Here is a 16,869-nt window from a genome sequence, read left to right on the forward strand (position 1 = left end):
CCTCCCTCCGTGGTGTCCGCCGAATATGGCCCCCACCTCGGTTGGCGCGGTGCTGGGCGGCGCCGAACGTGTGCCTACTGCCCGGCAGTCTCCAGCCAGCGTGGGAAGCAACGCCCTCCTGCCACGACACCCCGGTGACGTCTGCCGCAAGGCGGACAGAGGGGAGAAGTCCGGCTGTGTGTGACCCGCCTGCGTGCGTGGCACACCAGCCGCTGGCAGCCGTGCATGTGCAGTGTGCTGTCAGGGCATGGAGAAGAATGCAATAAATAAAATAGACCCTAAAACTAGGTCCAAACTTTCCCCAGTGTGAATTATCTAAGGCCGCGCCTATCGCGGAATTAATCTTAAGGTATTATACTTAAGCATCCGCGCCTAACGCGGTCTCCCAATATTTAAGTAGTGGGCTTAACCCATGAATTAGAATAAGATTCAACTATTTAAGTGCGGTTAGAACCGTTTACTATATATTTTAACTTAAAATTTTCATTAAACTTGTAATACTCGATTTATATAGAGTCATGAATATTCTTTCCTAAATTTATACTTCTTAAAACTGTAACTAAGAATTATCTCGGAAAATAAAAATCTGTTCTTATCAGCTTAATATGGGCTGATATGGGCTGATTTCTGCACCGGGAAGCGGTCGCTTTTATTCTCCTGTTTCAGGTCCGCGACCTGAACAATGGAGCTTGTGGTGACGCTGCCGGCGGAGGTCTTCCGCTGCCGGATCTGCTTCGTCACCAAGGCTGCCGGGAGACCTACTTTTGGCGAGTACAAGGACCACTCGGCCCTTCTCCGCCACTATAGGAGGCTGCACGACCCGGAAACGGTTCCCGTTTTCGAGTGTCAGTTTTGCGGCCGACGCGACCCGCGGCTGAAGACGCTGCGGTTACACCAGCGGCTCTGCAATGCAGATTCCGCAACCCCCGGCGCTGCCAGTCGGGGGAGAGTGAGTATGGGACACGATGCCGTGTCTGGCTCTCTGGGGCACCCAGAGAGGTCAGCCGGCGGGAGGTCACAGGCGAGGGCCCCCGAAGCTAGTAGGACAGGCCCTTCGTCCTTAGTTAGTGCTGGGCGAAAGCCACAGGCGAAAGCGGCTCGGGAAGCTAGTACCATAGGCCGCCTAGCCTTAGATAATAGAGAGGGGCTATGGCCACAGCCCAGTCCGGTCCCCGAAGCTAGTAGGACAGACCGGCTGGACTTAGGTTTAACATACGCGGCGGTCCTGACCCGCAGCAGCGTGGTGGGCTCACAGGCTGCCTTGCCCTCACCCTGTGTGAGTGTGCAGGCGTCTGCGACGCCCAGGACGGCGGTGGTTGCCACCCCCGCGTCGTGTGTACTTTGTGTGCGCACGCCGAGGAGGTCTGGCATCCCCCTGCCGACACGCTCCGCGACGTCAACCGCGTCGCCACGAGTGCCGAGCGCAAGTTCGGGAGGTGAAGGCAGCACGCTGCCGACGCCTGCCGCCGAACGCGTCGCTCCGGCCAGAGGCGCAGTGTCCGGCATGGGCCGCGGCTCGCCGCCGCCCGCGCAGGCCATTGCGCCCAGTGGCGTACGCTGGCCACGTCGTGCGGCTGCCGCAGGCGCCTCCCGCCCGCCATCTGTCGGGAGCGTGGGTACCGGCCTGGGACTGCCGCCCGCATTCGCTACGCCGCCAACAGGTGGCTCTGCGGTGCGGGTGGGCAGTGGCAGGCAGGCTGCCTCGCTCGCCGCGACCGTTGGTGTTGTCATTCACGGCGCAGCCGCGCCGCCGGTTGACGCACCAAAGGCCGCGCGCCCGGCGGATGCACCGGATGGTGTGGTGCTTGTGCGGTCGCAGACGTACACGCGCCGCGTTTCCTCTGCCCTGCCGGCGGTTACGTCGAGTGACGCCCGTCACTCCGTCTCCGTTCAGGCAGGGAGTGCTACTAAACAAGCAGCCTCTGTTTCAGACAACGAGTGGCACGTAGTCACCCCAAGGAGGGACAGACGCCGTGCTGCAGGACGCAGACCACCGCCCCCGGACCGACGGCGCATCATACCGCCCAGTCCGCGTAACAGCGGTCCGGCGCGAGCCAACGCGCCTGGGCGGCCGGCGCGAGCTACACCTCGTGTATCTCGCGCCGGCGGCAGGGCGCGGGCGACCGCTGGGCTATCTGTTGGCGGCGCGGCGAACAACAGCCGCGGTGCGCCGGGCCCGAGCGCCAGGCCGGCGCGAGCTACACCTCGAGACGCCCGGCCGGCGCGGGCTACACCGGCCACCCCTACGACCACTGCGCCATCTGGTAGCGATCGTCGGGCACCCAGTCCGCGTAGCAGCGGCCCGGGGCGAGCCAGCGCGTCCGGTCGGCCGGCGCGGGCTACATCCCGTGTTTCTCGCGCCGGCGGCGGGCCGCTGGCGACCGCCGGGCCATCTGTTGGCGGCGCGGCGAACACCAGCCGCGGTGCGCCCGACCCGAGCGCCAGGCCGGCGCAAGCTACACCGGCCCCTGCTGCTACCGCTGCGCCACCTGTCACCAGCGCAGCGACCGAAAGCAGCACTGAGCGGCCCACGCCAGATGGCAGCACGGCACCACCACCGACGCAGACGACGGAGCGGCGCGACGTGAACGGAGGGACTGCAGCTGCGTCTCCGAGAACTGGCAGCAAGAGGAGGAGACGCCGACGCCGTAACAACCGGCCCAGTCCTAACCTTCCGCCGCAAAACTCCCGTCCTACACCGAACCCGACCAACCCTCCTGTACCCTCCGAACAGGGCGCAACTGAGGCAGCTCCGCCCCCCCCTCCCCCGGCCGACGCTCGGCTAACGGAGAGGCAGCGGCGCTGGCTGGCGGCCCTGGAGAGCGTCCACAACCAACCGTGGGGCGCATTCGTCGCGGTCGTCGAGGACTTCATCTCCGAGATAGCCGAGACGAAGCCACAACGCCAGGCAGCCGGAGGTCGACAGGATGGGCCACCAGCAGCAGCGCACCGCGGCCAGGGCCGCGCCGACGCTGCTGCCAATCCCCCTCCCCCTGCCCCTACACGCGGCCGCGGTGGGCGGCGCGGTGGACGTGGCGCACGGCGCGCGGCGGCCGCCGAGCGTCGGTACGACGCGAATGCAGCGTCTGAGATTCAGAAGCTGTACCGCGCGGACCGGCGCAAGGCGATGCAGCGCGTCCTTGGCGAGACGTCACCGTACTGCCAAATCGATGGCAGCGTGCTCACGGAGCACTTTAAAAAGATCTATGCTAAATCTGACTTCTGTCTTTCAGATGCACCAGCTGCTGTCCCGGACTTTGCCGCCACCACGCCTCCTGATGTCAGCGAGGAGGTCCTGCTGCCGATCACACCTTCAGAGGTGCAACAGCGGCTCCAGAAGGCGAGCAATACTGCTCCTGGGGCAGACGGAGTCACCTACTCGGACTTGCGACGTGAGGATCCTGGCTGCCATGTGCTAGCTAAGATCTTCTCGCGCTGCTGGAATGAGCGGAAGACTCCGGTGCAGTGGAAAATATCCACTACCGTCCTCATCCACAAGAAAGGGGACGTCTCGGACGTGACAAACTGGCGGCCTTTAGCATTGAGCTCTACCATCTCTAAGCTCTTTGCTGCAATCGTTGCGGACCGCACTTCTCTCTGGGCGGAGCGGTTGAACCTGCTCTCCCCAGAACAGAAGGGCTTCCGCACGTTTGAAGGCTGCTACGAGCACAACTTCATTGTGCAGACGGCAATTGATGATGCAAGGCGCAGGGGAGGCCAAGCATGCTTTGCTTGGCTTGATCTGGCGAATGCTTTCGGCTCAGTGCCTCACGCTCACCTCCTTGGAGTACTGAGCAGGATGGGACTACCAGAGCAATTGCACCATCTAATTGCCGACATGTATGATGGTTGCTCCACCCGCGTCCGTACATCTGACGGACTAACGGAGGAGATAGAGATCCAGGCAGGGGTCAAGCAGGGCTGTCCACTGTCGCCCATCGTCTTTAATCTCGCGCTCGAGCCGGTACTTCGCGCCGCAACCTCACTCAGAAATGAGTGTGGTATTCCGCTTAGCGGCGTCAGTGTGAGTGCACTGGCGTATGCGGACGATATCGTGCTTCTGGCGCGGGATTCAGAGGCGATGCAGACGCTCCTCAATGTTGTGGGCGAGGCGGCAACGTGGGCCGGGCTTACCTTCAAGCCGTCGAAGTGTGCCACGCTTCACATCCGCCGTCGGCAGACACTAGGCTCGGTATTCGCCCTGCAAGGGGGAGAACCAGCCGTGCTCGGTGCGGGTGACGCCTACCTCCATCTTGGCGTTCCCACCGGGTACAAAGTCACGCAGACGCCAACGGATGCGATCGCGGCAATTCGACGCGACTTGCAGCACCTGGACGCTTCCCTGCTGGCTCCCTGGCAGAAGATTGACGCTGTGCGTGTCTTTCTCCTCCCTAGGCTTGACTTTGTCATGCGGGGCGGAGCGGTACGCAAGGGGCCGCTATCTGCACTCGACAAGGCAGTGAAAGCGGCTGTCAAATCATGGCTGTTCCTCCCACAGCGTGCGTCCACCGAACAGCTGTACCTCGCGCTGGGAGAGGGAGGATGCGGCCTGACGCCGCTCGCGGACGCTGCGGACATCTCCACCATCGTCCATGGCTTCCGCATGCTGCACTGCGACGACGCCACCGTCCGCGACATCGCCTGGGCCACGCTATCTACGGCCGCGCACCGCCGACTGGGGAGGGAGCCGAGTCGTTCCGACTTGGCCACCTACCTTAGCGGCAGCACTGAGGGTGACCTCGCACGCGACGGAGGTGACATCCAGTCACTGTGGACGCGCGTCAGGAACGCCACAAGGCGCCTAGCGCCGCGTGGCGTCACCTGGCGCTGGAGTGAGCTGCTTTCTGAGTTGCAGGTGGAGGTCGGCGGCCAACCCGCCATCGCTGACGACGCGGAACACGGCGGCATCGGAGGGGTGACGCAGCCGGCCACGGAGGGGGCGGCGCCTGGGACTACACGACACCTCGATGATGGCGGCGTTGGACCGCAGCACGATGATGACAGCGTGGGACGCATCGTCAACACTGGCGTCGAGCATGTCCGGGTGGGAGGGGGCGCCAAACGTCTTCTCTCGCGGACGCTCCGCGAGTGTCTGAGGCAGCGCCTGCGCCACATCCTACTCAGGAAACCTGACCAGGGGAAGGTGTTCGAGTGTACCAGGGAGTCCACAGCGTCCAACCACTTCATAGCGGGAGGCAAATACACCCGCTTCGCAGACTGGCGCTTTATCCATCGCGCCAGGCTCGGAGTCGTGCCTCTGAACGGTTGTCGCCGCTTTGATGGGCGGGCAAACAACAACAAAGCCTGCCGACGCTGTGGCCACAACAACGAGACGCTCCCGCACGTGATCAACGCGTGCATGGTGCACTCAGCAGCCCTGCAGTATCGCCACAACGCGGTCCTCAACCGCCTCGCGACAGCAGTCGCTGGGCGGCCAAGGAGAGGAAACGCTGCTGTTCCTGACATCAGGATCAACCAAGCCGTCATAGGGGACAGCAGTGGGCTGCGTCCGGACCTCGTAATAACTGACGAGTCCGCTAAGACTGTGACCATCGTCGATGTGACAATCCCCTTCGAGAATAGGCGGATTGCGCTCGACAACGCTCGGCAACTGAAGAGGATAAAGTACGCCGACGTTGCGCGCGGATTAGCCGCTCGCGGCTATTCCGTCACTGTCGACGCCCTGGTTGTTGGCAGTCTGGGGGCGTGGGACCGCCAGAACGATGCAGTGCTTCGGCACCTAGGCATCGCTAGCCGCTACTGCCAACTGATGCGGCGGCTGATGGTGTCTGACACCATCAAGTGGTCCCGCGACATTTACGTGGAACACATTACTGGCCACCGCCAGTATGTGTCCCCCTAGACTGTGGCATGCTCTGACGTCAGGCTGCGAGACCCTCGAGACTGCAGTCGTCGGAGAACTTCGAGGTCGGTGCCTTCGTGACGTCGGCGTCGAGATTCTCCTCCACGACGCGGGACCTGCGGCGCTACACCATCTTCGCGCCGCACTGCAGCAGTGCCGAGTCAGTAGCAGTGCGTGCGGTGCTGCCTGGTGCCCCTCCCTCCGTGGTGTCCGCCGAATATGGCCCCCACCTCGGTTGGCGCGGTGCTAGGCGGCGCCAAACGTGTGCCTACTGCCCGGCAGTCTCCAGCCAGCGTGGGAAGCAACGCCCTCCTGCCACGACACCCCGGTGACGTCTGCCGCAAGGCGGACAGAGGGGAGAAGTCCGGCTGTGTGTGACCCGCCTGCGTGCGTGGCACACCAGCCGCTGGCAGCCGTGCATGTGCAGTGTGCTGTCAGGGCATGGAGAAGAATGTAATAAACAAAATAGATCCTAAACTAGCTCCAACCTTCCCCGTTCTGAAATTATCTAATGCCGCGCCTACCGCGGGATTAATCTTAAGGTAATATACTTAAGCATCCGCGCCTAACGCGGCCTTCCAATATTTAAGTAGTGGGCTTAACCCACGAATTAGAATAAGATTCAAATATTTAAGTGCGGTTAGAACCGTCTACTATATATTTAACTTAAACTTTCATTAAATTTGTAAAACTCGCTTTGTATAGAGTCATGAATATTCTTTCTTAAATTTATACTTCTTAAAACTGTAACTAAGAATTATCTCGGAAAATAAAAATCTGTTCTTATCAGCTTAATATCTGATACGTCCTGCATCGCAGGACCAGAATATTAAACTCATTTTTGGCTCATGACGGAGTGCTAGGGGCTTGCTCCACCTCTGTCGCGGGTTGGCCCGGCATTGCAGTACCGCCGGGATCGGCCCACCTAAAATTAATTAAAACACAGCCTGAAATGGGTTAATATTCTGCAGTGATCAGATATTCCGCTGGTAGCAAAACTTGTTGTAGTTGTCGATTTGCCCAGTAGTTAGCTGCTTACACACCACGATTTCTTGTAATTAATTTAACATTATCTTACGTAATTTATTTTTTTTTTTTTTTTTTTTTTTTTTTTTTTTTTTTTTTTTTTTTGCGGTTAGCTGGACCGCTCTTGCAGCCGCATTACACTAGGCTGGTTATTTATGTGGGCACAGAAGGGTGCCTTCGGATGCCTCGTTGGCGTCACATATGGTCTGGCCACAGATAATTTTAATTAAATTTTTTGGAGTTATATCCTTAGCTCCTCGCGAACGTCGTCGTCGCCGCCGCACGCACGCAGAATACGTGTGTACACACGTATGCAGTAGGCGGTGGACGATGTAAGCACTCGGCTAGGTGTAGCTCGCGCCGGCCTCGCGCCGGTGTAGCTCGCGCCGGCCTGGCGCTGCTGTGGGGCGGCCTCACGGCTTCTCCACTGCCCTGGCAGCCGGCGGCGTTCAAATGGGAGTCGCAGTTTACTGTTGGCCATGGAGGGTAGTACTGGGCTGTTGACGAGTGCTCTCGCGAATTGTCCTTCCTTCCGGCACTTGCTTTTGCGATGTTTTCGACGGTCGCCTGTCGCCATATCGGCCCGTACCACCGTGTGTCACTCCCACATGTGGAGCGCACACGCTGCAAGCATTTAGGCCCTTCGACTGCGCTTTTTCCTTATCGCTTCTCGGCCTTTTGGCTAAGAAGCACCCCGCGGTCGGAGCGGTCCGTTGTGCTCTGTAGCGGGTCGCGAGTCGCGTTTCGTGGTCGTTTCGTTTGTTCTTGGTTTTTCCAGCGTTGATATTTTTGCGGTGAATATGTCGAACCGGTCGAACAGTATTCAATGCGTATTCGACAGAGCAGCGAGACGGCCTACGGCCTTTGAAATACAGGAATGGATATTTGGTGATCTGAAAGTACCGGAAAATGACGTCGACACCTTTCAACTGGATTTTGTCTTATTCTCGTTATTCGTGACATTTCTCGACCAGGAGAAATACGAAAAGTATGGCCTGGCACTCGCGGGCGAGCATCCGTTCCGCTACTTCGATGGAACTGTCGGAACAGTGCATATAGTGCCATCTGGCTTTGGGATACGGACTGTGCGGGTATTTAACGTACCCCCTGAGTGTCCCAATGACGTTATCGGCCGTGTCCTGTCGCGGTATGGCACGGTGCTCAGCATCACGAATGAGAAGTGGGGCAGTGCCTACCGTTTCCAGGGCAACAGCGGCGTTCGTAGTGTCCGCATGGACCTCCGCCAGCACATCCCATCGTATATAAATGTTGCGAGTACCAGGGCCCCGGTCACCTGTATTGGGCAGCCGCAGACTTGCTCCCTTTGTCAATCGACGGAGCATCTCCGCGTGGACTGCCCGCGCCGGCGTCCTGTGCAACTGCCGCGGGAACGCACTGCTGGTACCAACCTTGTGCCTCTCCTCAGCGAGGTAGTGGCGGGCGCTGCCCCCCGTCCCGCTGAGCGAACTGACGTGTCGCCCCTGCCAGAAGCGGTGCAACTGGCACCCAGTGCACCGGTTGACAGACCCGTCCCGGACCAGGCGCCCGTTGTGGCGGTACCGCCGGCGGCGTCTGATGTGCCTGATATGGCGAGTGATGTGGTCGCTGTCGAACAGATGGAGGTCGTTCTTCCTACCCCGCCCCTCCCGGCAGATGACGCTAAGTCCCCCCGCCGTCGTCATCGACGCAAGAAGGCGAACCCGGACCAGCCGGCGGAGGAGGCGGACGGTTTCCGTCCCCCTGAGAGCGGCAGTGAGGCTGACTCTCAGGCCTCCTCGGTTTCCCGCTCTGTTTCCGCTGATCGCTCGGGCGGTATGCGGCAAACTGCTCGGCAACTAGAGGCTCTTATCAGTTCATCGCGAGATCGGGGAGCGATCCCTGCAAAACGGAAACCTGACCAGGGTAGCGACCAACCAATGCAGCGTACTCGTACCCTTTCACATCCTACTGTGTCCGACGCGTCCGCGCCGCCTGGCTCAGACTATCCTGCCGATGGGGGAGGCCTGAACTGGGCTGACGACGAGGGCGATGACATGCGTGATTGAGTGGGCCTTTCCCCACATGAGCTGCTTCGTATTTGTTTCTCCCATCCGGGGTGATTTCGCTGGGTTCCGGTGTGGATGTTTCCACACCTGCTTCCCTACGGCCGTGACCCTATCTGCCGTTGTCTCCTCTGTGTTGCTCTCCCATGCCTGCCTTTGACCGTCCGCCGGGAGCCCTCTCCCTTTTAACAGTCAACATTAACTCCATCTCCAACCCGGTCAAACTTCGATCTCTGAAGGACTTTCTCCGCCTTGGTGCGTTTGATGTGGTCTTTCTCCAGGAGGTTTGTGCCCCTTTTCTATCTGACCTGGTTGGTTATGAGGCACTGTATAACATCGACCCTGACGCCCGGCGGGGTACTGCTTTGCTCTACCGATCAGAATTCACTCCATCCCATGTTACCACGCTACCCAACGGTCGCGTCCTTGCATGTATCCTTCAAGATGTCCTTTTTCTAAATGTCTATGCTCCTTCAGGTGCTAACCACAGGCATGATAGAACAACACTTTTTCAGTCTGATCTCCCCCCTTTCTTAGCAGCTCGTCGCCCTATCGTCTTTGGCGGAGACTTCAACTGTGTGGTAGCCGGAGTTGACCAGGTCCCGACGCCTATGCGGTGTGAAGCGCTTGCTTCACTCCTTCGGGCGGCTGACCTTACTGACACGTGGCGCCACTTCCATCCCGCCTACACGCAATTTACCCACATCTATCCCACTGGAGCCAGCCGTATTGATCGTGTTTATGTCTCGGCTGATTTGACTCCCGCCCTTTGTGCCGTCCAAGTCATACCCGTGGCCTTTAGTGACCACTGTGCGTACTCGTGTTCCTTGCGTATCGCGGGTCCCGTCCCGGTTCCTCGTGGCACCTCTTGGAAGATGAATACCCTTCATCTATCCCTGCCCGAACTTCGTGCTCTCGTCACGAAAACGTGGCAGGATTGTCTCGTGGACACTTCCCGGGACCCTACCACGGTGGTTTGGTGGCTCCGCTGTGCGAAGCCCCGGCTGCGACGTGTTATCCGGCAATATAGTCGCGACGTCGCCCACTGGAAACGTAGCACGTTGGCCTTCTATCAGCAGTGTCTCACTGACGCCCTGACTCTTCCTGCTGACAGGTACGATCAGCTCCACATGCGCCTCAACAAAATTAAGGCGCAAATCCTTCGCTTCTCTCGGGAGAAAGCCGATGGTATGGTGGTGCGGTGTCGTTCTGCATCCCTGATTGAAGGCGAGGAGCCATCCATTTATCACCTTGCCTCTGAACGAACTCGTGCCAAGAAGAACACCATTCTGCGCCTTAAGACAGACGATGGTGCGCGTATCACGGACAACCGTGACGTCCTCCAACACCTGACGGACCATTTCACGCACCTCTTCCAGGATGTTGAGGTCGACGTCGCCGCCCAACGTGCACTTGTCAGTGGGGTGCCAACTTCTTTGGATCGTCATGACCGCGGCTCTTTAACCGAGCCCCTGACACTCGCTGACCTCACATCTGTCCTCCGTGCCTGTCCGGGACGCAAGTCACCTGGCCCCGACGGTCTCCCTTATGAGTTCTACCAACAATTTTGGGACCTGCTCGGCGACCGTTTCTGCAAAATGTGCGAGGAGATTTTTGCTGGATGCGACTTACCCGCCGACTTTTTATCTGGACGTATTGCCCTTATTCCAAAGGTGACTGGTCACTGTCGAGCTCAAGACCTGCGTCCTATCACTGTCCTTAACACTGACTATAAGTTGGTGGCACGATGCGTGGCCTCTCGTCTCAAACAGGCGATGACTAAGGTTCTTTGCCCCACTCAATCCTGTGGCGTTTCGCGTCGGAACATCTTCACCGCCGCTTCCCTGTACCGCGATGTTGTCTTCCTCACCGCTGACACTCGCACTCCGGCTGCCATTCTTTCCTTGGACTTCGCCGGTGCCTTTGACAGGGTCTCGCACCCTTACCTGCTGGGCGTTATGTCGCGGATGGGTTTTGGAGAGCGCTTCATACGCATCATCCGGCACTTCTTGGATGGGGCGAATTCCACTATCGTGGTGAACGGTTGCCGGTCGCGCCCCATTCCCATCAGGCGGTCAGTTCGACAGGGGTGTCCCTTGTCGATGTATTTGTTTGCCTTAGCGCTGGACCCCTTGCTGCGTGACATTGGCCGGTTGGTCGACGGTGTCGCTCTCCCAGGCGTCACCTTCCGCTGTGCAGCCTACGCCGATGACGTTGGTGTGTTCGTTGCTAACGCCAGGGACATCGATTCCGTTCGCCGCGTTCTCGACGTTTATGAACGGGCCTCCGGTGCTCAGTTAAATCCCAACAAGACCGTGTTGCTTCCGCTAGGGCCACGATCATTGACCGTCGAACGCCCCTGGTACCGAGTTGTGGGGGAACAGCGTATCTTGGGTCTTGAGGTGACTGCCTGTCCGCAGCGTATGTTAACCCTCACGTGGCGGCGGCTTCTCACACGCATCAGGGGCCTTTGCGTGAGCCACGCTGATCGACGGCTCGACCTCCATCAACGCATCCAGCTGATTAATGGTTATCTCCTCTCACGGGCATGGTATGTCGCCCAACTCCTTACGCTGCCGAAGCAGATCGGCCGAGCCATCTCGCAAGCAGTATACTGGCTCTTGTGGCGGCATGCGCTGTTCAAGGTTGATGCGCTGACCTGTACGTTGCCGAAGGCCGATGGCGGCCTCGGCCTCATTGACTTTTCCCGGAAATGTGCGGCCCTTCTGATACACCGTGTCACCGCTTTGCGCGAAGCCGACCCCGGTGGGACTACAGCGGTCCTCTTCGACCGTTATCGTCCACACTCGGCGCGTGCACCGGTCTGTTTGACACATATTCCGTTCCGGCTGACGACGGTCAGAGACTATTACTTCCACCGCAGTTATGTCCTCACAGTGGCCAATGACAAGGCACGCACGTCGAAGCGCCTTTACCAGGCACTCCGAGGCCAGCCCACGCCACATAAATTAGAGGACAGACGACCGTCGGTCATCTGGCGCCAAGTTTGGGCTAATATTAACAACTCAGCCCTTCCCACGGCAGTTTCGGCGCTATGGTACCGTGTAGTCAACAATTTAATCCCCACTAACCATCGCCTGGCGGCCATCCGCCTACGACCCTCGGCTGCTTGCGGCCGCTGTGGTGACGTTGACACCAGGGAGCATCGCCTCCTCTGCCCCCACGTCACAGAAGTGTGGGCCCTTGCACGTGTGCTCATAGCGCTGATCGGTGGGACGACGCCAGCAAATGTGTCCACCGACTGGTTCCTTACACCTGATCTTCAAACACAACCCCGACCAAGACGTAACGCAATGGTGTGGCTCTTGGGCCACACCATTTTCACGATCTACGACCTTTCCCTCGCCGATGCTGTCTCTTTCATGGACTACCTGTGGAGCCAGCATCGCGTGGCGGAATCTGCTCGAAACTATACGACCACTTTTGCCCGGTATTTGAAAGTTGCAATGATCCATGGATATCAAACAGTGTTCCAGGTTGCCTAGGGCGCCTTGTCCAGGCATTGCCTAGGATTGCCCCTGGTTTTTTTTTGCACCAATCTCTGACTTGACTCACCCCAGATTCGCAATTGGAACAATTATTGCAAAAACTTTATTGGAAAAATAGGAATCACGCAATCAATCTTAGAAGCTTATTCTTTAGTTAATTCTCTAGGCGATGGGATTATCTCGCCAGTTTCATTTTCACTTGTGTGTGCTGCCGTCCCTGTTTTTAATTTCCTTTCATTTCTATCTTTCTTTCTTTCTTCCTTTTTGGTTCTCAACTCACTATTTCCTCACACCTGCAGCACGAGGTGTCTTTCTGAATCAAGTGTCGTCGCCCACTGCGGCATAGCAGAGTATGCCCCTCGCTTTTAATTTCGTTCCTGGCAACAAGTCTTGCTACTCAATGCACCCTGTGCGTGCTGCGTCGACACTCTAGACAATAAAAAAAAAAAACAAAAAAAACAAAAAAAAAAAAAAAAAAAAACAAACAAACAAAAAAATAAAAAAAAAAAAAAAAAGCAAAAAAAAAAAAAAAAAGTGTAGTATCTGATACGTCCTGCATCGCAGGACCAGAATATTAAACTCATTTTTGGCTCATGACGGAGTGCTAGGGGCTTGCTCCACCTCTGTCGCGGGTTGGCCCGGCATTGCAGTACCGCCGGGATCGGCCCACCTAAAATTAATTAAAACACAGCCTGAAATGGGTTAATATTCTGCAGTGATCAGATATTCCGCTGGTAGCAAAACTTGTTGTAGTTGTCGATTTGCCCAGTAGTTAGCTGCTTACACACCACGATTTCTTGTAATTAATTTAACATTATCTTACGTAATTTATTTATTTTTTTTTTTTTTTTTTTTTTTTTTTTTTTTTTTTTTTTTTTTGCGGTTAGCTGGACCGCTCTTGCAGCCGCATTACACTAGGCTGGTTATTTATGTGGGCACAGAAGGGTGCCTTCGGATGCCTCGTTGGCGTCACATATGGTCTGGCCACAGATAATTTTAATTACATTTTTTGGAGTTATATCCTTAGCTCCTCGCGAACGTCGTCGTCGCCGCCGCACGCACGCAGAATACGTGTGTACACACGTATGCAGTAGGCGGTGGACGATGTAAGCACTCGGCTAGGTGTAGCTCGCGCCGGCCTCGCGCCGGTGTAGCTCGCGCCGGCCTGGCGCTGCTGTGGGGCGGCCTCACGGCTTCTCCACTGCCCTGGCAGCCGGCGGCGTTCAAATGGGAGTCGCAGTTTACTGTTCGCCATGGAGGGTAGTACTGGGCTGTTGACGAGTGCTCTCGCGAATTGTCCTTCCTTCCGGCACTTGCTTTTGCGATGTTTTCGACGGTCGCCTGTTGCCATATCGGCCCGTACCACCGTGTGTCACTCCCACATGTGGAGCGCACACGCTGCAAGCATTTAGGCCCTTCGACTGCGGTTTTTCCTTATCGCTTCTCGGCCTTTTGGCTAAGAAGCACCCCGCGGTCGGAGCGGTCCGTTGTGCTCTGTAGCGGGTCGCGAGTCGCGTTTCGTGGTCGTTTCGTTTGTTCTTGGTTTTTCCAGCGTTGATATTTTTGCGGTGAATATGTCGAACCGGTCGAACAGTATTCAATGCGTATTCGACAGAGCAGCGAGACGGCCTACGGCCTTTGAAATACAGGAATGGATATTTGGTGATCTGAAAGTACCGGAAAATGACGTCGACACCTTTCAACTGGATTTTGTCTTATTCTCGTTATTCGTGAAATTTCTCGACCAGGAGAAATACGAAAAGTATGGCCTGGCACTCGCGGGCGAACATCCGTTCCGCTACTTCGATGGAACTGTCGGAACAGTGCATATTGTGCCATCTGGCTTTGGGATACGGACTGTGCGGGTATTTAACGTACCCCCTGAGTGTCCCAATGACGTAATCGGCCGTGTCCTGTCGCGGTATGGCACGGTGCTCAGCATCACGAATGAGAAGTGGGGAAGTGCCTACCGTTTCCAGGGCAACAGCGGCGTTCGAAGTGTCCGCATGGACCTCCGCCAGCACATCCCGTCGTACATAAATGTTGCGAGTACCAGGGCCCAGATCACCTATATTGGGCTACCGCAGACTTGCTCCCTTTGTCAATCGACGGAGCATCTCCGCGTGGACTGCCCGCGCCGGCGTCCTGTACAACTGCCGCGGGAACGCACTGCTGGTACCGACCTTGTGCCTCTCCTCAGCGAGGTAGTGGCGGGCGCTGCCCACCGTCCCGCTGAGCGAACTGACGTGTCGCCCCCGCCAGAAGCAGTGCAACCGGCACCCAGTGCACCGGTTGACGGACCCGTCCCGGACCAGACGCCCGTTGTGGCGGTACCGCCGGCGGCGTCTGATGTGCCTGCTATGGCGAGTGATGTGGTCGCTGTCGAACAGATGGAGGTCGTTCTTCCTACCCCGCCCCTCCCGGCAGATGACGCTAAGTCCCCCCGCCGTCGTCATCGGCGCAAGAAGGCGAACCCGGACCAGCCGGCGGAGGAGGCGGACGGTTTACGTCCCCCTGAGAGCGGCAGTGAGGCTGACTCTCAGGCCTCCTCAGTTTCCCGCTCTGTTTCCGCTGACCGCTCGGGCGGTATGCGGCAAACTGCTCGGCAACTAGAGGCTCTTATCAGTTCCTCGAGAGATCGTGGAGCGATCCCTGCAAAACGGAAACATGACCAGGGTAGCGACCAGCCAATGCAGCGTACTCGTACCCTTTCACATCCTACTGTGTCCGACGCGTCTGCGCCGCCTGGCTCAGACTATCCTGCCGATGGGGGAGGCCTGAACTGGGCTGACGACGAGGGCGATGACATGCGTGATTGAGTGGGGCTTTCCCCACATGAGCTGCTTCGTATTTGTTTCTCACGTCCGGGGTGATATCGCTGGGTTCTGGTGTGGATATTTCCACACCTGCTTCCCTACGGCCGTGACCCTATCTGCCGTTGTCTCCTCTGTGTTGCTCTCCCATGCCTGCCTTTGACCGTCCGCCGGGAGCCCTCTCCCTTTTAACGATCAATATCAACTCCATCTCCAACCCGGTCAAACTTCGATCTCTAAAGGACTTTCTCCGCCTTGGTGCGTTTGATGTGGTCTTTCTCCAGGAGGTTTGTGCCCCTTTTCTATCTGACCTTGCTGGTTATGAGGCACTGTATAACATCGACCCTGACGCCCGGCGGGGTACTGCTTTGCTCTGCCGCTCAGAGTTTACTCCATCCCACGTTACCACGCTACCCAACGGTCGCGTTCTTGCATGTATCCTTCAAGATGTCCTTTTTCTAAATGTCTATGCTCCTTCCGGTGCTAACCACAGGCATGACAGAACAACACTTTTTCAGTCTGATCTCCCCCCTTTCTTAGCAGCTCGTCGCCCTATCGTCTTTGGCGGAGACTTCAACTGTGTGGTTGCCGAAGTTGATCAGGTCCCGACGCCTATGCGGTGTGAAGCGCTCGCTTCGCTCCTTCGGGCGGCTGACCTTACTGACACGTGGCGCCACTTCCATCCCGCCTACACGCAATTTACCCACATCTATCCCACTGGAGCCAGCCGTATTGATCGTGTTTATGTCTCGGCTGATTTGACTCCCGCCCTTTGTGCCGTCCAAGTCATACCCGTGGCCTTTAGTGACCACTGTGCGTACTCGTGTTCCTTGCGTATCGCGGGTCCTGCCCCGGTTCCTCGTGGCACCTCTTGGAAGATGAATACCCTTCATCTGTCCCAGCCCGAACTTCGTGCTCTTGTCACGAAAACGTGGCAGGATTGTCTCGTGGACACTTCCCGGTACCCTACCACGGTGGTTTGGTGGCTCCGCTGTGCGAAGCCCCGGCTGCGACGTGTTATCCGGCAATATGGTCGCGACGTCGCCCACTGGAAACGTAGCACGTTGGCTTTCTATCAGCAGTGTCTCACTGACGCCCTGACTCTTCCTGCTGATAGGTACGATCAGCTCCGCATGCGCCTCAACAAAATTAAAGCGCAAATCCTTCGCTTCTCTCGGGAGAAAGCCGACGGTATGATGGTGCGGTGTCGTTCTGCATCCCTGATTGACGGCGAGGAGCCATCCCTTTATCACCTTGCCTCTGAACGAACTCGTGCCAAGAAGAACACCATTCTGCGCCTTAAGACAGACGATGGTGCGCGTATCACGGACAACCGTGACGTCCTCCAACACCTGACGGACCATTTCACACACCTCTTCCAGGATGTTGAGGTCGACGTCGCCGCCCAACGTGTACTTGTCAGTGGGGTGCCTACTTCTTTGGATCGTCATGACCGCGGCTCTTTAACCGAGCCCCTGACACTCGCTGACCTCACGTCTGTCCTCCGTGCCTGTCCGGGACGCAAGTCACCTGGCCCTGACGGTCTCCCTTATGAGTTCTACCAACAATTTTGGGACCTGCTCGGCGACCGTTTCTGCAAAATGTGCGAGGAGATT

General features: G+C 57.5%; 1 protein-coding gene, 1 non-coding gene and 1 pseudogene across 2 annotated transcripts; all 3 read left to right on the forward strand.

Moving 5' to 3' along the window:
* The first annotated feature begins 25 nt into the window (after window positions 1-25).
* On the forward strand, window positions 26-6,195 carry LOC126476949 (uncharacterized). The gene is made up of 3 exons (XM_050103583.1): window positions 26-176; window positions 3,234-5,785; window positions 5,887-6,195. Exons 1-3 carry the CDS (start codon window positions 26-28, stop codon window positions 6,193-6,195), a joined length of 3,012 nt encoding a protein of 1,003 aa, XP_049959540.1.
* Window positions 6,196-6,594: 399 nt separating this feature from the next.
* On the forward strand, window positions 6,595-6,793 carry LOC126423213 (U2 spliceosomal RNA). The gene has a single exon (XR_007576131.1). It is a non-coding gene; the product is annotated as a U2 spliceosomal RNA (small nuclear RNA).
* Window positions 6,794-12,952: 6,159 nt separating this feature from the next.
* LOC126423777 (U2 spliceosomal RNA) lies at window positions 12,953-13,115 on the forward strand (annotated as a pseudogene).
* The last annotated feature ends 3,754 nt before the right edge of the window (window positions 13,116-16,869 follow it).

Source organism: Schistocerca serialis, chromosome 1 (assembly GCF_023864345.2).
Source record: "Schistocerca serialis cubense isolate TAMUIC-IGC-003099 chromosome 1, iqSchSeri2.2, whole genome shotgun sequence".
NCBI lineage: Eukaryota > Metazoa > Arthropoda > Insecta > Orthoptera > Acrididae > Schistocerca > Schistocerca serialis.